The sequence below is a fragment of the Aulonocara sp. 'chitande type north' Nkhata Bay genome, linkage group LG17 (assembly GCF_057382095.1).
Source record: "Aulonocara sp. 'chitande type north' Nkhata Bay isolate Kocher_YH1m ecotype deep benthic linkage group LG17, A_spYH_male_GT1.1, whole genome shotgun sequence".
Classification (NCBI taxonomy): Eukaryota; Metazoa; Chordata; class Actinopteri; order Cichliformes; family Cichlidae; genus Aulonocara; species Aulonocara sp. 'chitande type north' Nkhata Bay.
Genome location: NC_141360.1, coordinates 42,427,481 through 42,446,995, shown reverse-complemented (window position 1 = coordinate 42,446,995; position 19,515 = coordinate 42,427,481). Strand labels below are relative to the sequence as shown.

Here is a 19,515-nt window from a genome sequence, read left to right as displayed (position 1 = left end):
CCGTCTCCGCACCCGTACCTACTCCTCGGGTGGGAGCGGCTAGTGTCCGGCAGGTGCCTGCACCAGTTCTTGTTTCTGCTGAAGGCTCAGGCAACCCCCCCCCCCCCCCCCCCAGCAGTCCTCCCTGTGTTCCAGAGGCTCAGGAGAGTTCAGTCCACAACCATCGCCACCATCACTACTGCATGCTTTTCAGTCTATAGCTCAGTCATTAGCTCTGTTAGCAGCCCAGTCCATAGTTCATTTTCCTGTGTTTCCGTTAGCTCAGCCGTTAGCCCACTGTGCAGCTCAGCCAGCTCCCCAGTGTTTAGCTCAGTCATTTGTTCCATCACCCGCTCAGCCTTCTGTTCAGCCAGTAGTCTCTGCACCTACTGGTCCTGCCACTGCTTCAGCTGGAGGGCCCGAGGAGCCCGTCCAGCCTCATGCCACGTCAGCTGGAGGGCCCGAGGAGCCCGTCCAGCCTCATGCCACGTCAGCTGGGGGTTCAGGAGAACCGCACCAGCCTCATGCCTCGTCAGCTGGAGGGCCCGAGGAGGCCGTCCAGCAACCTTCCTCGTCCGCTGGGGGTTCTGGCGAGCCCGTCCAGCCACCTGTCTCCGCTGGAGGGTCCGAGGGGCCCGTTCAGCCTCCTGTCTCCGCTGGAGGGTCCGAGGGGCCCGTTCAGCCTCATGCCACGTCAGCTGGGGTTTCAGGAGAACCGCACCAGCCACCTGTCTCCGCTGGAGGGTCCGAGGGGCCCGTTCAGCCTCCTGTCTCCGCTGGAGGGTCCGAGGGGCCCGTTCAGCCTCCTGTCTCCGCTGGAGGGTCCGAGGGGCCCGTTCAGCCACCAGCTGCTCCACCAGCAGCCTCATCCACGTTTGCAGCAGCCGTGTCTTCACCCACGCCAGCTGCGGCCTCCGTGTCTCCGCCCACGCAGTCGCCTGGTCCAGCTTCGGCTTCGGCTTCATCAGCGTCGCCTGGTCCAGCTTCATCCGAGTCGTCATCCTCGTCTGGTCCGGCCTCGGCCTCTGCTTCAGCGTCGCCTGGTCCGGCTTCTGCGTCTGCTTCGCCTGGTCCTGTGGCTGTTATGCCACCGCCCAGGCCACGTTCTGCACCTCGGAATTACCGGCCACTCTCCGGGCCACCAGCTGGACGTCATCGCCGTCGAGGTCGGCCGCCGGAACTGTTTCTACGCCGCTGCCGTCCGCACGGTTGGCCCCCGGAACTGTTTGACCATGAACTCCTGTGCCGTCGGCCTCCGGGCCGGCCCCCTGATCAAATGAACTATGAATTTCTGGACCGTCACCCTCCGGGTCGGCCCCCTGAGGAGTTATGAACTGTTCCCTGCGCTCCTGTGCTTTTGATGGACATTTTATTTGTGTTTCCATTCACTCACTGTCAAGGCCTCTGTTATTCCACACCATACTCATCATAGTTTTCAGTTTTTCACAGTTTCATAGTAGTTCATAGCCTGTACTCAGTTTAGTTGTCTTTTTCTGTTTTTCTTCTTAGCGTTTTTGTTTTTTGCCTTCATTCAGCCCTAATAAAGGCTCACTCTGTCTCCTGCAGTGTCTGCTCTTGGGTCCATTTAAAAAATACCTTGGTGCACCACACCGTGGCAAATTTTTTCCTCTGCAGATGATCACTTAGCCTTTGAAATAAAGGGAAGGTTGGAAATTGTGAATGTACACATATAAGTTTTTCTCAAACATTTTGTATTTAATTCACTGGAATTTAAGTGACAGAGACGGTCCTACTTCACTGTCTGGAGAACAAGTCTGGTACAAACAACATGAATTCAAGTTCAAATGTTGTTTGTACCACACTGCTTTCAGAACTGCACGTGATCATTTGCAGCTAGCGGGTTGTTAATGTTAACTGCAGTAAACTGTACCGCCTAATAGAACAGGGCGATATGGCCAAAAATATTTATCACGATATATATTTGAAAATTTGTGATAACGATATAACTGACGATATAATTGATGCGAGACAAAATACAACTCCACAACATTACTAGCGCAAAAAGACAACCTTCCATTTATTTTCACTTAAACAAGAAGCTGGTTTTTATGTACATTAAAGCTTTATAAAAATGTAACAGTGCAAATGCAAATTCCTTGCTGAAAGTTTAACCAAAAGGCATTTCCAGTGAAAATGGGCTGACATATCCTGAGCATAACCATGTATAATATCCACTGAAGTTAAAAAGAGGTGCTTTGCAACATTAAACTGCAGTGTGCAGTACGTATTTTTCGGACCATAAAGTGCACAGGATTATAAGGCACATTAAGCGAAACAAAGCAGTCAGATAAATCAAACTTTATTAAACTCATTCTTCTTGCTTCCTCCACTTCTGTACCATTGATTCATTAATGTTGAATTCTCTGGCAGCTGCTCTATTCCCATGTTGTTGCAGTATATTAATGACTAACCTCGTATTGTGGATGGATTATCTCAGTTGTTCTCCTGACTGAAGATTGGTCCTTTTACAGCATCCTGCCATGCGATTGCATTTGTCTCTAACCATGAGGAACCTTAACGTTAACTTTTATAAGTGGAAAAGTGTTAGTGTTCGTCCTCCAGCTTCACTGTTTATGTTATGCTAACATAGCTGTGTCGCTAGCGATCACGTAGCACATGATTATATACCAGCTAGCCCAACTTCAGTAACCCTACAAACGTCACTGCTGTTTAGTTTCCTGTCTTCATTTATGTTGGAAGTGATAGCAGAGCTGTACGTTTGATTTTTTTCAGAAATCTCTCAGTCAAAACATGCAATATCATGTTTAGGTAACTAGCGAAACTAGCGAGCTAACTTCCGCTAGCTTCCTGCTAACTTCTAACTCCGTTAAATGTAATAAATTTTGTTTTCATGGATGCCTGGAAGTTAAACTTCATAGTTACACCTGGTAAAGCAGCAATGCTGATTGTTTTATTAAAGATGAAAGAATTTAGACAGTTTTTAACTCTCAGTGATGCTGCAGTGTTCGTTTGAACTGAGGAGTACGGAGTTTAGGACCCAGATTACTCCCAGATTTAAGAGCATCTTAGTCCGACAATAACGACGGCCGCTTGCATGTTCTGCAAAAAAATGTGCTTTGTCGTGTATTTGACGGACAAACACCAAACCAGTTCCACATCACTGAAGTTGCACCATTTGTACAAACCAATTCTGGTTCATCTGTTTCACTCAACAATCGGCCATGTGCGTATGAAAACAAAGGCACTGTGCATGCGCGTTTCACTCATATTCTATCGCGATATTTCATTTTCCTATCGTTGCCTAACATTATACCGGTATTACCGTGAACGGTATAATATGGCCCAGCCCTACCGCCTAACAATATATTTGCACAATTAAAAGTTTGACAGTTTAACTGTTACTTAGCTTCTATAGATGTACGGATAGGTATCAGTGGATTTATACTGACACTGAAGTAAACAGTGATGTTCCTCAGCAAGTCCTAAGGAAATCTTTTTTTCCTCCAGTTTAAATTTGTGGATAACTGACATGCTGACAATGGAGCTAATCTTCAGGAGGTGATATGTTTCATGAGTTTTAAATTGTGTGTATTGTGTTTGTCTTGGTAGACGTTTGTTGACTTTTGGTCCCATTTTGTAGTAACTCAGCCTTACAGATATATTCTTCTCTTCCACCTCCTCAGAAACAGTGGATTATGATCTGATACGTCTGCTCTTCCTTTCTTTCACCCTTTGATTCTATGCCGGTCTTCAGTGTTGATAAATAAATAGTCTGTTCTCAAGTGTATTTGATGTGTTATTGAGTAATGTACATAGTTTTTCTGCCAAATGAATAAACTTCTCACACATGGTGTTTGAAGCTTCTTCACTTGGAACTTTTTGGTTTGATTTGTTTGCTGTGACTGTGCTCATCTCTCTCTCTTTTTCCACAGAGGCGAGACAGTAGGGAGGTGTTGGTGGGATTGTTGTTTCTGGTGTTTCCCTTCATTCCTGCCAGTAACCTGTTCTTTAGGGTTGGATTTGTCGTGGCTGAAAGGGTTCTCTACATGCCGAGGTGAGTGCGTGTCAGACTATTGGCAATTGATTACTAATTGCACAGCTCTACATCTGATGTTTGTTTGCTTTAAAAAACAATGATATCTTTTTGTGGAGATGGTTTGCCTTGGTCTAATAAATTACCTTTGACACAATGTGATATTCAATAATAATAATAACTATTATTATTGTTATTATGATGATTATTATTACCTCTTAAGCATTATTTAGCTTTTCAAAAATAAGCCACAAAAAGCTCAATTAGAATTTGTATGTTAGGAAAACAAAAATAATAAATCACAGATTTAAGCTTTAGCCTTAATGTAAACATATTCTAGCATTTCTCATCTTACCTGACAAACCAAGTGCTCTGTCACGGGACCGAGTGGTCTGTACTGAACTGAACTCAGGCGCAGAAACCCAGAACAGAGACGAGACAGCAGGTGGTTTAACAATATTTTATTAGACTTAAGCTCTGTAAATGTGGCAAGGACAAAAGCAATAAAACGTAGAGCTTGGCGCGGCCTGGAAAAAGTGGCTAGGGGAATGCAGAACTAGGGCGAGGAAACGGGGCCTAAGATGCAGACTGGAGCTGGGCAGGAAACAGTCATATTGCAGTAGGGGAGACAGAGTGTTGAGAGGGGGGGTGACGAGAATCCAGGGGAGCTGAATGGCGTGGAAAGGCTGACCTGAGATCCGGTGTCTTCAGATGGAGTGTGATGGCGGGCAGGCAGGTGAGGCATAGAGTGATTTTCAGAATGATGGTATCCTGAGTCCGAAGGGAGAGCACGAGCCAAGACAAATCCAGGAAATGGGTCGATGACAAACTGGCGTTAAATGAATGTCAGCATGTGGCTTAAATCACTCTGGCTTGATTGCCTGCAATTGGCTCCAGGTGTGCAGGAGCTGGAGGAGGTGGCCCTGTCCAGGGGCGGATCCCAGGTAGGTTCAGGAGCCTCATGGAAATTCCAGCCATGACATGCTCTTTGTCCTTCACCTGTATTCGTCTTTTTCTTCTGGCCTGTTAGTACTTTTTTCAGAAGGACTTTGAGTCCAAATGGTTTTTTAAACTTATATTTGGAAAAAAACAAGCAAACCAAAAACTACTTTTCAGCTACCCGCTTGTTTTAGCCTCAGCATCGCGTTTTATTTTGCTTTAATTTATTTATTTATAAACCCCCTTTTCTGGATTCATCCTTGGACCATGGACAATAATTTAAGTTCCTTCAGTCAAAACTTTCTCCTTTCTTGTCTTAGTGGTGTAGGCTTCTCTCTTACAACATAATCACAAGTCTCTTCAGTTTACTTCAAGGTAAACTTTTTTCCTTATATAGGGTTGTGGGTTGTGGCTGTATACAGCTAGTATGTACAGGATGGGCCATTTATATGGATACACCGTAACAACATGGGAATGGTTGGTGATATTAAAGTCCTGTTTGTGGCACATTAGTATATGTGAGGGGGCAAACTCCTCAAGATGGGTGGTGACCATGGTGGCCATTTAGAAGTCGGCCATCTTGGATACAACTTTTGTTTTTTTCAATAGGAAGAGGGCCATGTGACACATCAAACTTATTGGTAATGTCACAGGAAAAACAATGGTGTACTTGGTTTCAACGTAACTTTTCTGTTCTTCACAAACCTCCCACTGCTTCCTTCCTCTTCTCTTTCTTCCTCCTTCACTGTCTGTCCTCTCGCAGCATGGGTTACTGTATCCTGGTGGCTCATGGACTTGGTCGTCTGTGTTCGTCGGTTGGCCGTTGGGGCACCGCAGTTCTCAGTGTGTCCATGCTGCTACTGGTCCTGCTGTTCTCATGGAAGACTGTCCATCAGAACAATGTGTGGCTCTCCAGGGAGGCCCTGTTCCTGTAAGAGTTCCTGTGTACTTTAGTCACAGTTATCAGCTCACACTGAAGTTTTAGATCAGCAGAGAGATCTACTCCATCAAAAGAGTGCAATCTGAAAATATAACGGATGACATGCTAAGAAATCTAAGAAAACAGACTCTATGACTCCAGCTCTGCTGCAAGGTGAAACTACTCATATACAGTGGGGCAAAAAAGTATTTAGTCAGCCACCGATTGTGCAAGTTCCCCCACTTAAAATGATGACAGAGGTCAGTAATTTGCACCAGAGGTACACTTCAACTGTGAGAGACAGAATGTGAAAAAAAAATCCATGAATCCACATGGTAGGATTTGTAAAGAATTTATTCGTAAATTAGGGTGGAAAATAAGTATTTGGTTACCTCAAACAAGGAAAATCTCTGGCTCTCACAGACCTGTAACGTCTTCTGTAAGAAGCTTTTCTGTCCCCCACTCGTTACCTGTATGAATGGCACCTGTTTGAACTCATCATCTGTATAAAAGACACCTGTCCACAGCCTCAAACAGTCAGACTCCAAACTCCGCCATGGCCAAGACCAAAGAGCTTTCGAAGGACACCAGGAAAAGTATTGTAGACCTGCACCAGACTGGGAAGAGTGAATCTACAATAGGCAAGCAGCTTGGTGTGAACAAATCAACTGTGGGAGCAATCATCAGAAAATGGAAGACATACAAGACCACTGATAATCTCCCACGATCTGGGGCTCCACGCAAGATCTCATCCCGTGGGGTCAAAATGATCATGAGAACGGTGAGCAAAGATCCCAGAACCACACGGGGGGACCTGGTGAATGACCTGCAGAGAGCTGGGACCAAAGTAACAAAGGTCACCATCAGTAACACACTACAACGGCAGGGAATCAAATCCCGCAGTGCCAGATGTGTTCCGCTGCTGAAGCCAGTGCATGTCCGATGCAGGATGTCGGATTCAGACGGGCCTGTCTGAATCCGACATCCTGCATCGTCCCGGTCCCCAAAAGGAACCGGCCCAATGAGCTGAATGACTTCCGACCGGTGGCACTGACGTCACATCTTATGAAGACTCTAGAGCGGCTCTTCCTCAACCTCCTCCGACCACAGGTACAACATGCCCAGGACCCACTACAGTTTGCATACAAGGCGGGTGTCGGAGTGGAGGATGCCATCCTGTACCTCCTACACAGAGCCCACTCACACCTGGATGGGGGAAAAGGCACGGTCAGGATCCTGTTTCTTGACTTTTCCAGTGCCTTTAATACCATCCGGCCCTGTATGCTTCAGGAAAAACTGAACAGGATGGAGGTGGACCCCTGCCTGGTGGCTTGGATCTCCGACTACCTCACCAACAGACCACAGTATGTCAGGCTGAAGGACATCACGTCTGACACTGTGGTCAGCAGCACAGGAGCACCACAGGGAACTGTGCTGTCCCCTCTTCTCTTCACCCTGTACACCTCTGACTTCTGCTACAACTCTGAATTATGCCATATTCAGAAGTTTGCAGATGACACGGCCATCATGGGGTGTATCTGGGATGATCAGGAAGAGGAGTACAGAAGTCTGGTGAGGAACTTTGTCGCATGGAGTCACACAAACCACCTGCAACTCAACACCTCAAAGACTAAGGAACTGGTTGTGGACTTCGGGAGGTCCAGAGAAGGTCCACTGCCGGTTCAGATAGAGGGGGAGGAGGTGGAGGTGGTCAACACGTACAAGTACCTCGGGCTGTGGGTGGACAATAAACTGGACTGGTCATGCAACACAGAGCACCTGTATAAAAAAGCCCAAAGCCGACTGTACTTCCTCAGGAGGCTGAGGTCTTCAAGGTTCAAGGTTCAAGGTTCTTTATTATTTGTCACATGCATAGTTATACAAGTATAACACACAGTGAAATGTAGCCTGACACGCTCCTCGACATGTGCAAAAATTGTATTAGTATATACACTGGGTGAATGTACAGTAGTAGCAGCAAGCAGGTGAATTCTGTACATTAGTATGAATAGATATCTGACTATTTTACAGGATAGACAATATAAACATATTTAAAATTAAAGGAATTGGAATGTACATTGTGCCTTGGTTTAGTGTCTGGAAGAGTCCTGTCTCAGTCAATTATAGATGATGTGAGAGGGCGGGTGTGTGTGTTTAGGGCACGGATGGCTTGGGGATAGGGGTCTTTTAACATCTGCAGGAAGCTCCTGAGGATGTTTTACCAGTCGGTGGTTGCTGGAGTACTTTTCTATGCTGTGGTGTGCTGGGGGAGCAGCACAGCAAAGAAGGACTCATCCAGGCTGGAGAAACTGATCAGGAAGGCTAGCTCTGTGGTCGGCATGAAGCTGGACACTCTGGTGACAGTGGCAGAGAAAAGGACATTAAAGAAACTGATGGACATTATGAACAATGCTGGGCATCCTCTGCACACGGCCATAAACAACCAGAAGAGTCTGTTCAGTGACAGGTTGCTTCTCCCCAAGACAAGAACTAACAGACTTAAAAACTCCTTTGTCCCACACGCCATCAAACTGTTTAACTCCTCTCTGGAGGGGAGAGGGAGGGGAGACAGGAGGACAAAGGAGGGGGGAACAACTAAGCTGTATTGCCTCTTCACCTCACTGTACAATACCTTGTGCAATACTTTTGTAAATAGTCAACAGTGCAATAGACTCAATACTTGAAATGTGCAATTCACTTGTCACGGTCTGGAGGGCAGACCGTGGGGGATGTAGGAGAAGGGACCCAAAACGCAGACTTAATGGAATGAACAGTGGGTTTATTTACAGTGAGGTAATTGTACACCACACATTAAATCTCCAAAAGTGCTCCCTCGACTCCCGTGACGTGTCTTCTCCCAAGTGCTGGTATCCCGTGCTCTCTGCCCCTGTGCCTTCACACACCCCGTGTGTCTTGCAGTCCTGTGTTCCGCTGTCCTCATGGAGTCTAACTCAACGATCCTGCGCCGGAGGAAGCTCCATCGCTCTGTTAAGTAGCTCCCCCGACGATCCTGATCAGAAGCAGGTGTGTGGTAAGCTAGGCGTGACCAGCAGCTGGCAGGGCCACACCCATCAGGCCTGCAGGTGGCTGTCCTTCATCCTCCAGCCTCACACACACACACACACCAGCATGGAACACAAGAGCACAGTGCAGCAAACATACATCCAATACACTAATAACAATAAAGGTCCACACTGTTCACGAACCCCGAGTCCCCGGCACCGGGTCCGTGACATCACTTGTATTTTTATTTTTTATTCCTATTTATTCTATTGATCCCCTTTGTATATTTTATTTATATTTGTCTCTGTATTTATATATGTGTGTGTGTGTATATATATATATATATATATATATATATATATATATATATATATATATATATATATAACATTCTGTAACTGTAACTTCTGTCGGTGCTGTGCTTTTTTGGAAATCGAATTTCCCAGAGGAACCCACCCGAGGGATTAATAAAGTTTTATCTTATCTTATCTTAAGTTTGCCAGAGAGCACATGTATGATACAGCAGAGGATTGGGAGAATGTAATGTGGTCAGATGAAACCAAAGTAGAACTTTTTGGTGTAGACTCAACTCGTCGTGTTTGGAGGAAGAAGAATACTGAGTTGCATCCCAAGAACACCATACCTACTGTGAAGCATGGGGGTGGAAACATCATGCTATGGGGCTGTTTTTCTGCCAAGGGGACAGGACGACTGATCCGTGTTAAGGACAGAATGAATGGGGCCATGTATCGTGAGATTTTGAGCCAAAACCTCCTTCCATCAGTGAGAACTTTGAAGATGAAACGAGGCTGGGTCTTCCAACATGACAATGATCCAAAACACACCGCCCGGGCAACAAAGGAGTGGCTCCGTAAGAAGCATTTGAAAGTCCTGGAGTGGCCTAGCCAGTCTCCAGACCTCAACCCCATAGAAAATCTGTGGCGGGAGTTGAAAGTCCGTGTTGCTCGGCGACAGCCCCAAAACATCACTGCTCTCGAGAAGATCTGCATGGAGGAATGGGCCAAAATACCAGCTACTGTGTGTGCAAACCTGGTAAAGACCTATAGTAAACGTTTGACCTCTGTTATTGCCAACAAAGGTTATGTTACAAAGTATTGAGTTGTATTTTTGTTATTGACCAAATACTTATTTTCCACCCTGATTTACGAATAAATTCTTTACAAATCCTACCATGTGGATTCATGGATTTTTTTTTCACATTCTGTCTCTCACAGTTGAAGTGTACCTCTGGTGCAAATTACTGACCTCTGTCATCATTTTAGGTGGGGGAACTTGCACAATCGGTGGCTGACTAAATACTTTTTTGCCCCACTGTAGTTGTAGTTGAAAATTCTAACCATTACTAGTTTGTGTTTAACATTTTGAGTGAAAAGCTGAATATCTGCTTTATGTTTTAGAGCAGGGGTCGGGGGGACATCACCCTGGGTCACCACACGTGAATCACATGATTAGTTCGTTACCAGGCCTCTGGAGAACTTCAAGACATGGCTGTATCTCAATTCAGGGTCTGCAGCCTTAACGGTCCACAAGGGCCGCGCACTCAAAGACTGCTGAGGTCGGAAGTGCGAGGCTTGTGAAATGGGACGGTCTAACCTTCCCCGCACTGCTCAGGTTGCCTAGCAACTATGACACTAACAGCTGGAAACGTTTCAAACAGCTTTGTTTGACAGAAATGAAGGAGAAAATATTTGTTCATTTGTTTGTTTGCTTCTACATGAGCTTTGTGTGATTAGTTGAGGCTGAGACCACAGGACTGTAAAACATGATTGTTGGGCTTCATTTCTGTACTGAACAGTCATTTAAGATTAGCTAGTAAATAACAATTAGCTCATGTTGTTCATGAGATTAAAGTTATCTCACTGTGGTAATGTAAATATAATATGGCCAATATTAAAGTTATTATATTAATCATTATGATTTATTACAGCAGTGAACTTGAACTCTGTGTCAAATACTGAGCTGCAGCAAATATTCAAGTTATTTAAATTTCCTATCACCTTAAATCTTCACTCAAAGATATGTTGGCATTACTAAATTTGGCTCAGTGCTTACATATAAACTTGTTGCTGCCTTTCATAGTGTGTAACTTGAAGGCCCTGAGTACTTTCTCCCACACTGAAAACACTGGGATGATAACATTATTTGAACATTACCTAATAAGACTGATTCAGAACAGACAGTTAGTTATTTTAAACTTTCCTAGCAGTGCTTCACAAACAGGGAACAGTCTGTCTATTCTCTCCATCTGTCAGCTGCTGCTGGCTCTTCCTCCTCCTCTTCCTCACACACTGCTGAGTTTGTCCTGGTGGATCATCAGGGCTGCAAAGCCTCACAGATGATGTACAGCAGTGGGTCCCTCAGTCTGTCCTCACTCTGGACACTTGCAGTCGTCACACATGGAAATCAAATGTGTGATAAGCTGCAGGATTCAAACACAAGTGTGACTTATAAACACATGTTCATACTTTTATTCCACAATCAGAGAGAAAGAAACAGAGAGAGAGTGCAGGACAGACAGACAGGTGGCAGTCTCAGGTGTACACACTGCTACACAACAGCACCAGAGAAGCAGGATTTAGTGTTTGTGTTATTACGAGTGTAAACAAGAAGAGTTCCAGATGGTGCAGTGGACACATGTGTGACTGCTGTGATTAAAGCATCTTTCTTTCAGCTTAACGAGTGAACCGTCAGCTCGTTCAAACACACGTTAAAGTCCGTTTGGCTCGACACCACCGAACAGAGGCAGCAACATAGCTCACATTAACAGTGCAGTGAATCCTGCTTGTGCCGTGATATTCAGGACTGCAAACCGAGCAGCATCACCGACTTTCAGCTTGTTGTGTTTGTGGATATATGACTGAGTAAAGGCTTTAAAACCAAGTTAGTACAAACATCTCTAACGTCACATAACTTTGCCGACATGTGGCCAACAGTCATGTTTAATGTTCTTCATTATTAAACATTCGCACATAAATAAGTGACATCATATTCAGTACTTACTTTTGAAAGTTTACTCTTCTTCCGCCCCGCTTCAGCCGTCCGCCATTTTTTTCCGGCAAAATTATCCACACCCACCGCCGCGCTATGAAGTCTGGGATATGTTGGGCCATGGAGGATACACGGACCCATCCTTCAAATCCGGGGAAACGAAGGACGCATTTGAGGGCTGCATTTTGTGCAGCCTTTGAATTGGGACAGCCTTCGTCGCATCGCTGTGACGTGAAATGCGGCCTTTAAGGCTGCAGACCCTGAATTGGGATACAGCCATGTTGAGGTCATTTTTCCGTTTGAATCAACTGTGTTGGATCAAGGACACATCAGCCTGGTGTCCTGCACCAGGAATGAAGGTTACATACACAGGACTAGGCAGGTGGCTCTAATGTTGTATCCAGTCACAATGCATATGCCAAAGATATCAGTATCTCAGAGTTATTTATTTATGACGTTTATTAAATTATAGGACCAGTGAGCTCCTAGAATTTAGCCACTGCTCAGTTACCACAGACTAGTACTGTCACACTCATCAAACCAAATTTGCACATTTGCTCAGTTTGCAGAGAACTTTCCTCAAAAAGTGTTTTTTTCCCACATGCTCTTTTTCCTTATTGTAGTTCTGGTATCCAGACGCTGCCTCACAATGCCAAAGTCCACTACAACTATGCCAACTTCCTGAAAGACGCCGGTCGGCACCAGGAGGCAATTCACCACTACACCACTGCCCTCAGGTTTTTTTTTGTTGTTTTTTTTGCACAAAACATACTTTTGCTTCTATGGAAGCGAGCAATGGACATTAGAGGAATACATAAGTACAGTAAAAAACACACAACCCATGCTGGATAAAGTGATACTAATGTGGACAGCTTTCCACTCTGCTGGCTTCACTTTCTAAACCAAGAAGCTTCCCCCATATTTTGTGTCGTCCATGGTCAAAACACATCTGATTTAGCCTCAACATTTTATGTATAAATTTATGACTTTACATGTATACATTTATGAAATGTATACATGTAAAGATATGAAGCAAATACTTTGTCAATAAAGTATTCTGATTCTGAATAATCGGGCACCATCTTATCTTAAAGACCTCATCGTACTGTGACACCCCAACAGACCGCGTTGCTCTTAGCTGGGTTGTTTACTTGTGGGTTATAGGGTATTTAAAAGTACAATGGGAGGCAGAGCCTTCAGCTGTCAGGTCCCTCTCCTATGGATCCAGCTCCCAGTCCATGATTTGGGAGCCAGACACAGTCTCTACAGAGAGTGCAGAATTATTAGGCAAGTTGTATTTTTGAGGAATAATGTTATTATTGAACAACAACCATGTTCTCAATGAACCCAAAAAAACTCATTAATATCAAAGCTGAATGTTTTTGGAAGTAGTTTGCAGTTTGTTTTTAGTTTTAGCTATTTTAGGGGGATATCTGCGTGTGCAGGTGACTATTACTGTGCATAATTATTAGGCAACTTAACAAAAAACAAATATATACCCATTTCAATTATTTATTTTTACCAGTGAAACCAATATAACATCTCCACATTCACAAATATACATTTCTGACATTCAAAAACAAATCAGCGACCAATATAGCCACCTTTCTTTGCAAGGACACTCAAAAGCCTGCCATCCATGGATTCTGTCAGTGTTTTGATCTGTTCACCATCAACATTGCGTGCAGCAGCAACCACAGCCTCCCAGACACTGTTCAGAGAGGTGTACTGTTTTCCCTCCTTGTAAATCTCACATTTGATGATGGACCACAGGTTCTCAATGGGGTTCAGATCAGGTGAACAAGGAGGCCATGTCATTAGTTTTTCTTCTTTTATACCCTTTCTTGCAGCCACGCTGTGGAGTACTTGGACGCGTGTGATGGAGCATTGTCCTGCATGAAAATCATGTTTTTCTTGAAGGATGCAGACTTCTTCCTGTACCACTGCTTGAAGAAGGTGTCTTCCAGAAACTGGCAGTAGGACTGGGAGTTGAGCTTGACTCCATCCTCAACCCGAAAAGGCCCCACAAGCTCATCTTTGATGATACCAGCCCAAACCAGTACTCCACCTCCACCTTGCTGGCGTCTGAGTGGGACTGGAGCTCTCTGCCCTTTACCAATCCAGCCACGGGCCCATCCATCTGGCCCATCAAGACTCACTCTCATTTCATCAGTCCATAAAACCTTAGAAAAACCAGCCTTGAGATATTTCTTGGCCCAGTCTTGACGTTTCAGCTTGTGTGTCTTGTTCAGTGGTGGTCGTCTTTCAGCCTTTCTTACCTTGGCCATGTCTCTGAGTATTGCACACCTTGTGCTTTTGGGCACTCCAGTGATGTTGCAGCTCTGAAATATGGCCAAACTGGTGGCAAGTGGCATCTTGGCAGCTGCACGCTTGACTTTTCTCAGTTCATGGGCAGTTATTTTGCGCCTTGGTTTTTCCACACGCTTCTTGCGACCCTGTTGACTATTTTGAATGAAACGCTTGATTGTTCGATGATCACGCTTCAGAAGCTTTGCAATTTTGAGACTGCTGCATCCCTCTGCAAGATATCTCACTATTTTTGACTTTTCTGAGCCTGTCAAGTCCTTCTTTTGACCCATTTTGCCAAAGGAAAAGAAGTTGCCTAATAATTATGCACACCTGATATAGGGTGTTGATGTCATTAGACCACACCCCTTCTCATTACAGATATGCACATCACCTAATATGCTTAATTGGTAGTAGGCTTTCGAGCCTATACAGCTTGGAGTAAGACAACATGCATGAAGAGGATGATGTGGACAAAATACTCATTTGCCTAATAATTCTGCACTCCCTGTATTTTCACCATCAAACTTAAAACTTTTCTTTTTGACAAAGCATGTAGTTAGGGCTGGTCCTAACTATATGCTGCTTTAGGCTTAGGCTGCTGGGGGCTCCCAATAATGTAATTCTTAGTAAATTCAGTTCAATTTTACTTACTGTATTTTCCGCACTATACGGTGCACTTAAAATCCTTTAATTTTCTCAAAAATTGACAGTGTGCCTTATAATCCGGTGAGTAACATTGACATATCAATAACTTCATTTGTATGAAAGTTGCGTCCTTTACTTGAACGAGTATGTAGATGGCAGTCAGAGATATATACGTGTTTAACTTGCTCTGAAGCCACCACTGACGTGTTAAAAATTTGCCTCCTCATAAAAAGCTTCATGAGGGGATGAAACATGGCTTCAGAGCGTGTCATAAGATTCACATATGCGCAAAGTTTCAGGTAGGGCAAGTGTTGTTGATACATAAGACTATTATCAGTTAATTGGAGTGTGCTGTCCAGCATTCTCCAATGCTGATTATACAAAATGTTCTTCATCAATAGCATCCTCCTCTGCTCTCAGGTTATACCCCCGTCATGCCAGCGCCATGAATAATCTTGGCACTTTGACTCGCAGCCCAGAGGAGGCAGAGATGTACTACAGGAAAGCACTGGAAACCAACCCTCAGCACAACCGAGCTCTGTTTAACCTGGGAAACCTCTTTAAGTAAGAGATACACAAACAACAAGGTTGAAACGTGACCACCACTCATCACTACTTTCTAATTTTGGTTTGAACGTTGAACTTTTGGGAACTTTTTTGAATTTATTTACTATGCCTTATTGTTCCATCAGCAACATTCAATTCCTGCTTAAAGCTTCTGTTTTCCCTCAGCTCTGAAAAGTTGAGTTCAGTTGAGTTTAGTTTTAAAACTGAACTCAGTCTTGAGTTTCATGGCAAAGGCTGTATGTGGTATTTTTTAGTTTTTTATTCTTAATAAATTTACAAGAATTTAATTTCAGAATAAGGCTGCAACATGACAAAATGTGGAACAAGTGAAACGCTTTGAGTAGATTTTGGATCCACTGTATGAAGAGTTGGTTAGCACCAAGATAAGACCTGAATGAGATTCTGTTAGCGATGGACTGTCGTAAGCATGTAGTGCTTGTTTTATTGGATATGACTGCTGCATTCAACACTGTGCATCATGACCTGCTGATGTCTCGACCAGAGATGGGCAGTAACGCGTTACTGTAATCTGATTACTTTTAATTAGATTACCGTTACTTTCCCGTAGGAACGCTGCGTTACTGCGTTACTAAAACCATGATTTTTTTTTTTTTTGCAAGAATGTCTCATGACAGTGACGTAAGCGAGTGCGCTGTTTGTGACAACAGCTGTGTGCATATCAACAATGGATCATATATCAATTGTGGGAGAGAGTATGAGCGTGCAGCGTTGAAAGCGTGGAAGTACTGACCTTACTTTGAGTTTGATTCCATAAAAAGTGACAAAAACATTAGCGTCCGCTGTGCGTGGGAAGAAAACTTTTTACAGCCAAAAAAACCCCCTAAACTTCCAAGCAAGCACAGAGTGCGCAACGACGTAATGGGAAATTCACAGAGAAACTCGCGGATTCTTCCACTGACCGCGGCACACCTGCACCAGGGTAAACCTCCGCCTACCCCCAGTCCTGCTTTACAGGTTAAAATAGAGCAACAGGACCGCTGAGTCTTTGACTTTATTTATTTTCTGCTGCGTTTTACTTGCATCTATTTGAAAGAGTGAGTGTAAACACAAAAAAAATTATTTTATGTGCTGGAATGTGCAGAAAATAGGTTTAAATGTTAAACAAATTTCTTCCAGTCAGAGAATGGTGCATATAATTAAATTTTTGCTTGATGCATAAAGTTAAAAGATTAAAACTGATAAAACAAGATTTAAAAAAAGAGACTTTTCCATTTGATTACATTTTGTATGATGGATTATGCAGAAAAAATAGAATTGGGCTGAAAGATCTATCGCTTTATCACCTCTTCAGGTTGTAAATCGTGTTAAAAGATTAAAACTGATAAAACAAGATTTAAAAAAAGAGACTTTTCCATTTGATTACATTTTGTATGATGGATTATGCAGAAAAAATAGAATTGGGCTGAAAGATCTATCGCTTTATCACCTCTTCAGGTTGTAAATCGTGTTTTTAAAAAGTAACTAAGTAACTAAGTAGTTAATTACTTTTGAAAATAAGTAATCAGTAAAGTAACGGGATTACTTTTTTGGGGAAGTAATCAGTAATTAGTTAACAAGTAACTTGACCAACACTGGTCTCGAGTACAGCATTGTGTAGGATTTTCCATCTTGGCACTTTGGTGAATAAAATCATATCTCTCTAACAGGAGCTTTTCTGTTAAGTTGGGTTCGGCTTCATCCTCTGTGGCCCCTCTGCTATGGGGCGTACCGCAGGGATCTATTCTTGGGCCATTGCTGTTTTCATTGTGTCTCCTGCCACTGGGTGTGATCTGTGACACAACGGGTAAAAGAAAATTTGAGCACATTACTCTGGTTCTAGCCTCTTTACACTGGCTTTGAACTGAATTTAGAATCTAATTTAAAATCCTCTTAGTGGTTTTAAATCCTTAATTGGTCTGGCAGGGTATATTTGCCCTGTGCCCCCCCTTGTTCATGAGCAGGTGTTGCTTTCAGTCCCTAAATCATGGCTGAAACTTAGAGGAGACCAAGCATTCTCTATGGTGGCCCGAAGCTTTGGAACGATCTTCCTCTTCACATCAGGCAGTCTACATCAGTGGTTGTTTTTAAATCCAGCTTCACAGAGTCGTGGCTAACTGCACTAACTCCGGACTCACACGTAAACATGGATGGTTTTCATCTGATCCGGGCCGACAGAACAACGGAGAGTGGTAAGAAGAGAGGAGGGGGTCTGGCTGTGTTTGTGAACGATAGATGGTGTAACTCTGGGCATCTATCTATCTATCTATCTATCAAAGAGACGCTATGCTGTAAGGACATTGAGCTGCTAGCGGTTAGCATGAGACCGTACTATCTGTGTGTAAACCATGAAGGTTTACACATGTCATTGTGATAGCTGTGTATGTCCCGCCCTCTGCTAGCGCTGCAGCAGCCTGCGAGGTCCTGCACACTGTAACCAGCAGACTCCAAACACAGCACCCTCAGGCCCTTTTCCTGATCTCTGGGGACTTTAATCACATCTCCCTGTCCTCCACTCTCCCCACCTTCACCCAGTATGTTACCTGCCACACCAGAGACAATAAAACATTGGACTTATTGTATGCCAACACCAAGGAGGTATACAGCTCATCACCTCTTGCTCCCCTGGGGGGCTCAGATCACAACCTGGTTCATCTCCAGCCTGTGTATAAACCTCTAGTACACAGAGAACCAGTTGTGAAAGGCACAGTTAGGAAATAGTCGGCAGAGACTGAAGAGGCTATGAGGGACTGTTTCCGTTCTACTGTGTGGGACAACCTTTGCAGCCCTTTGGAGCATGACCTCCAGCCATGGATAAATCCTGAAATTAAGGCTCTCCTCAAGAAGCCGCCAACACAGCGCCGGGGGAGCAGTATTCGGTGCATTTGAACCCCTGTGGGTTCATGGGGCAAACACTCTACCTACTGAGCTATCTCCTCCTTGTAGAAACAAAATACTTTGAGCACTCAGAGTTGAAAAACACTATATAATGACGATAACAGAGTATTGCTGTTATTATGATAATGAGGATATAATGATAAAAATGCTGTTAATGGAATTGATGATGATGATAATGATGCTAATGCTGAGTGATGTCTACAGATCTCAGGGGAAGGAGAAAGAAGCTGAGGCTCTGCTCAAGGACTCGATTCGCTTTGGTCCACATTTTGCTGATGCTTACTCCAGTTTGGCATCACTCTATGCTGAACAGGTAACTCAAACCACAAACAAAAATGTACATACATTGTAATGTATCACATTCTATTACTGTGCCTGAAAGGCTGTTGTAACTCTTTTTAATCCTTTCTGATTGTTCTTTGTTCTCCCACAGAAACGCTTTTCTGAAGCCAATGAAGTTTATTTAAAAGGTATAGAGAACTGTCCCGACAGCTCCGACCTGCATAACAACTACGGCGTGTTTCTGGTGGATACGGGTGAGTTGAACCTTCCAGTTTTCCAAACGCAGGCTTACTTTAACTAAAAGATTCAAACACTGACCATATATAAGCCTGTTTTAAAGGACTTCATTTTTCTTCCTTTCAGAATTTTAAAAATGAACCCACAGCCAGAGAACTGAGCCTTAATATAATAATCTATACTGTATCAAAATTTGAGTGGGCTTCTGATTAACACCCCAGAGAAATTCACATTTAGCAACAATTTCAAAAAATGAATGTAAGTATTTGGCCCTTTGGTAATCAAATATTAAACTGGTGGAAGAAAAACGAAAAATACATATATAAAGCACCTCTATGTCACGGCGGAGCACCTGGGGGTGTTTGAGGTGTGGACCCAAAAGCGGGTTCATACCTCAAAAAATGAAGTGTAACATAAGGCAAACCGTTTATTTAGGGTGATAACAAAAACAAAGGCAAAGGCGAACTGAGGCAAAGAATAATAAACCTAAACTGGGAACAGCTAGAACAAGACAAGAAAACTGTGACATGAACCTGAACAGAAGCATGAAAAACGCAGACTTGACAAAACATGAAAAATCCATAGACATGAGGCGAGCAGACGACCTGACACTTAACAGAGGGACGCAGAGGACTTAGATACAAGGGTAACGACTAATCTGACTGAGCTGGAGCTGTTTTGCAAAGAAGAATGGGCAAGGATTTCAGTCTGTAGA

At 43.8% G+C, this 19,515-nt stretch overlaps 1 protein-coding gene across 5 annotated transcripts in view; it reads left to right on the top strand.

Moving 5' to 3' along the window:
* tmtc1 (transmembrane O-mannosyltransferase targeting cadherins 1) overlaps positions 1–19,515 on the top strand; it is an 84,817-nt gene that overhangs the window by 43,753 nt on the left and 21,549 nt on the right. For all 5 annotated transcript variants that reach the window (XR_015125900.1, XR_015125901.1, XR_015125902.1 and 2 more), the window contains exons 8-13: positions 3,894–4,015; positions 5,697–5,864; positions 12,488–12,601; positions 15,240–15,383; positions 18,486–18,594; positions 18,715–18,817. Coding sequence is in view for 2 of the 5 variants with exons in the window: in XM_086270368.1 (XP_086126494.1) it covers positions 3,894–4,015; positions 5,697–5,864; positions 12,488–12,601; positions 15,240–15,383; positions 18,486–18,594; positions 18,715–18,817 (760 nt within the window). In the remaining 3 variants the exon portion in view is untranslated. The remainder of the gene's footprint in view (positions 1–3,893; positions 4,016–5,696; positions 5,865–12,487; positions 12,602–15,239; positions 15,384–18,485; positions 18,595–18,714; positions 18,818–19,515) is intronic.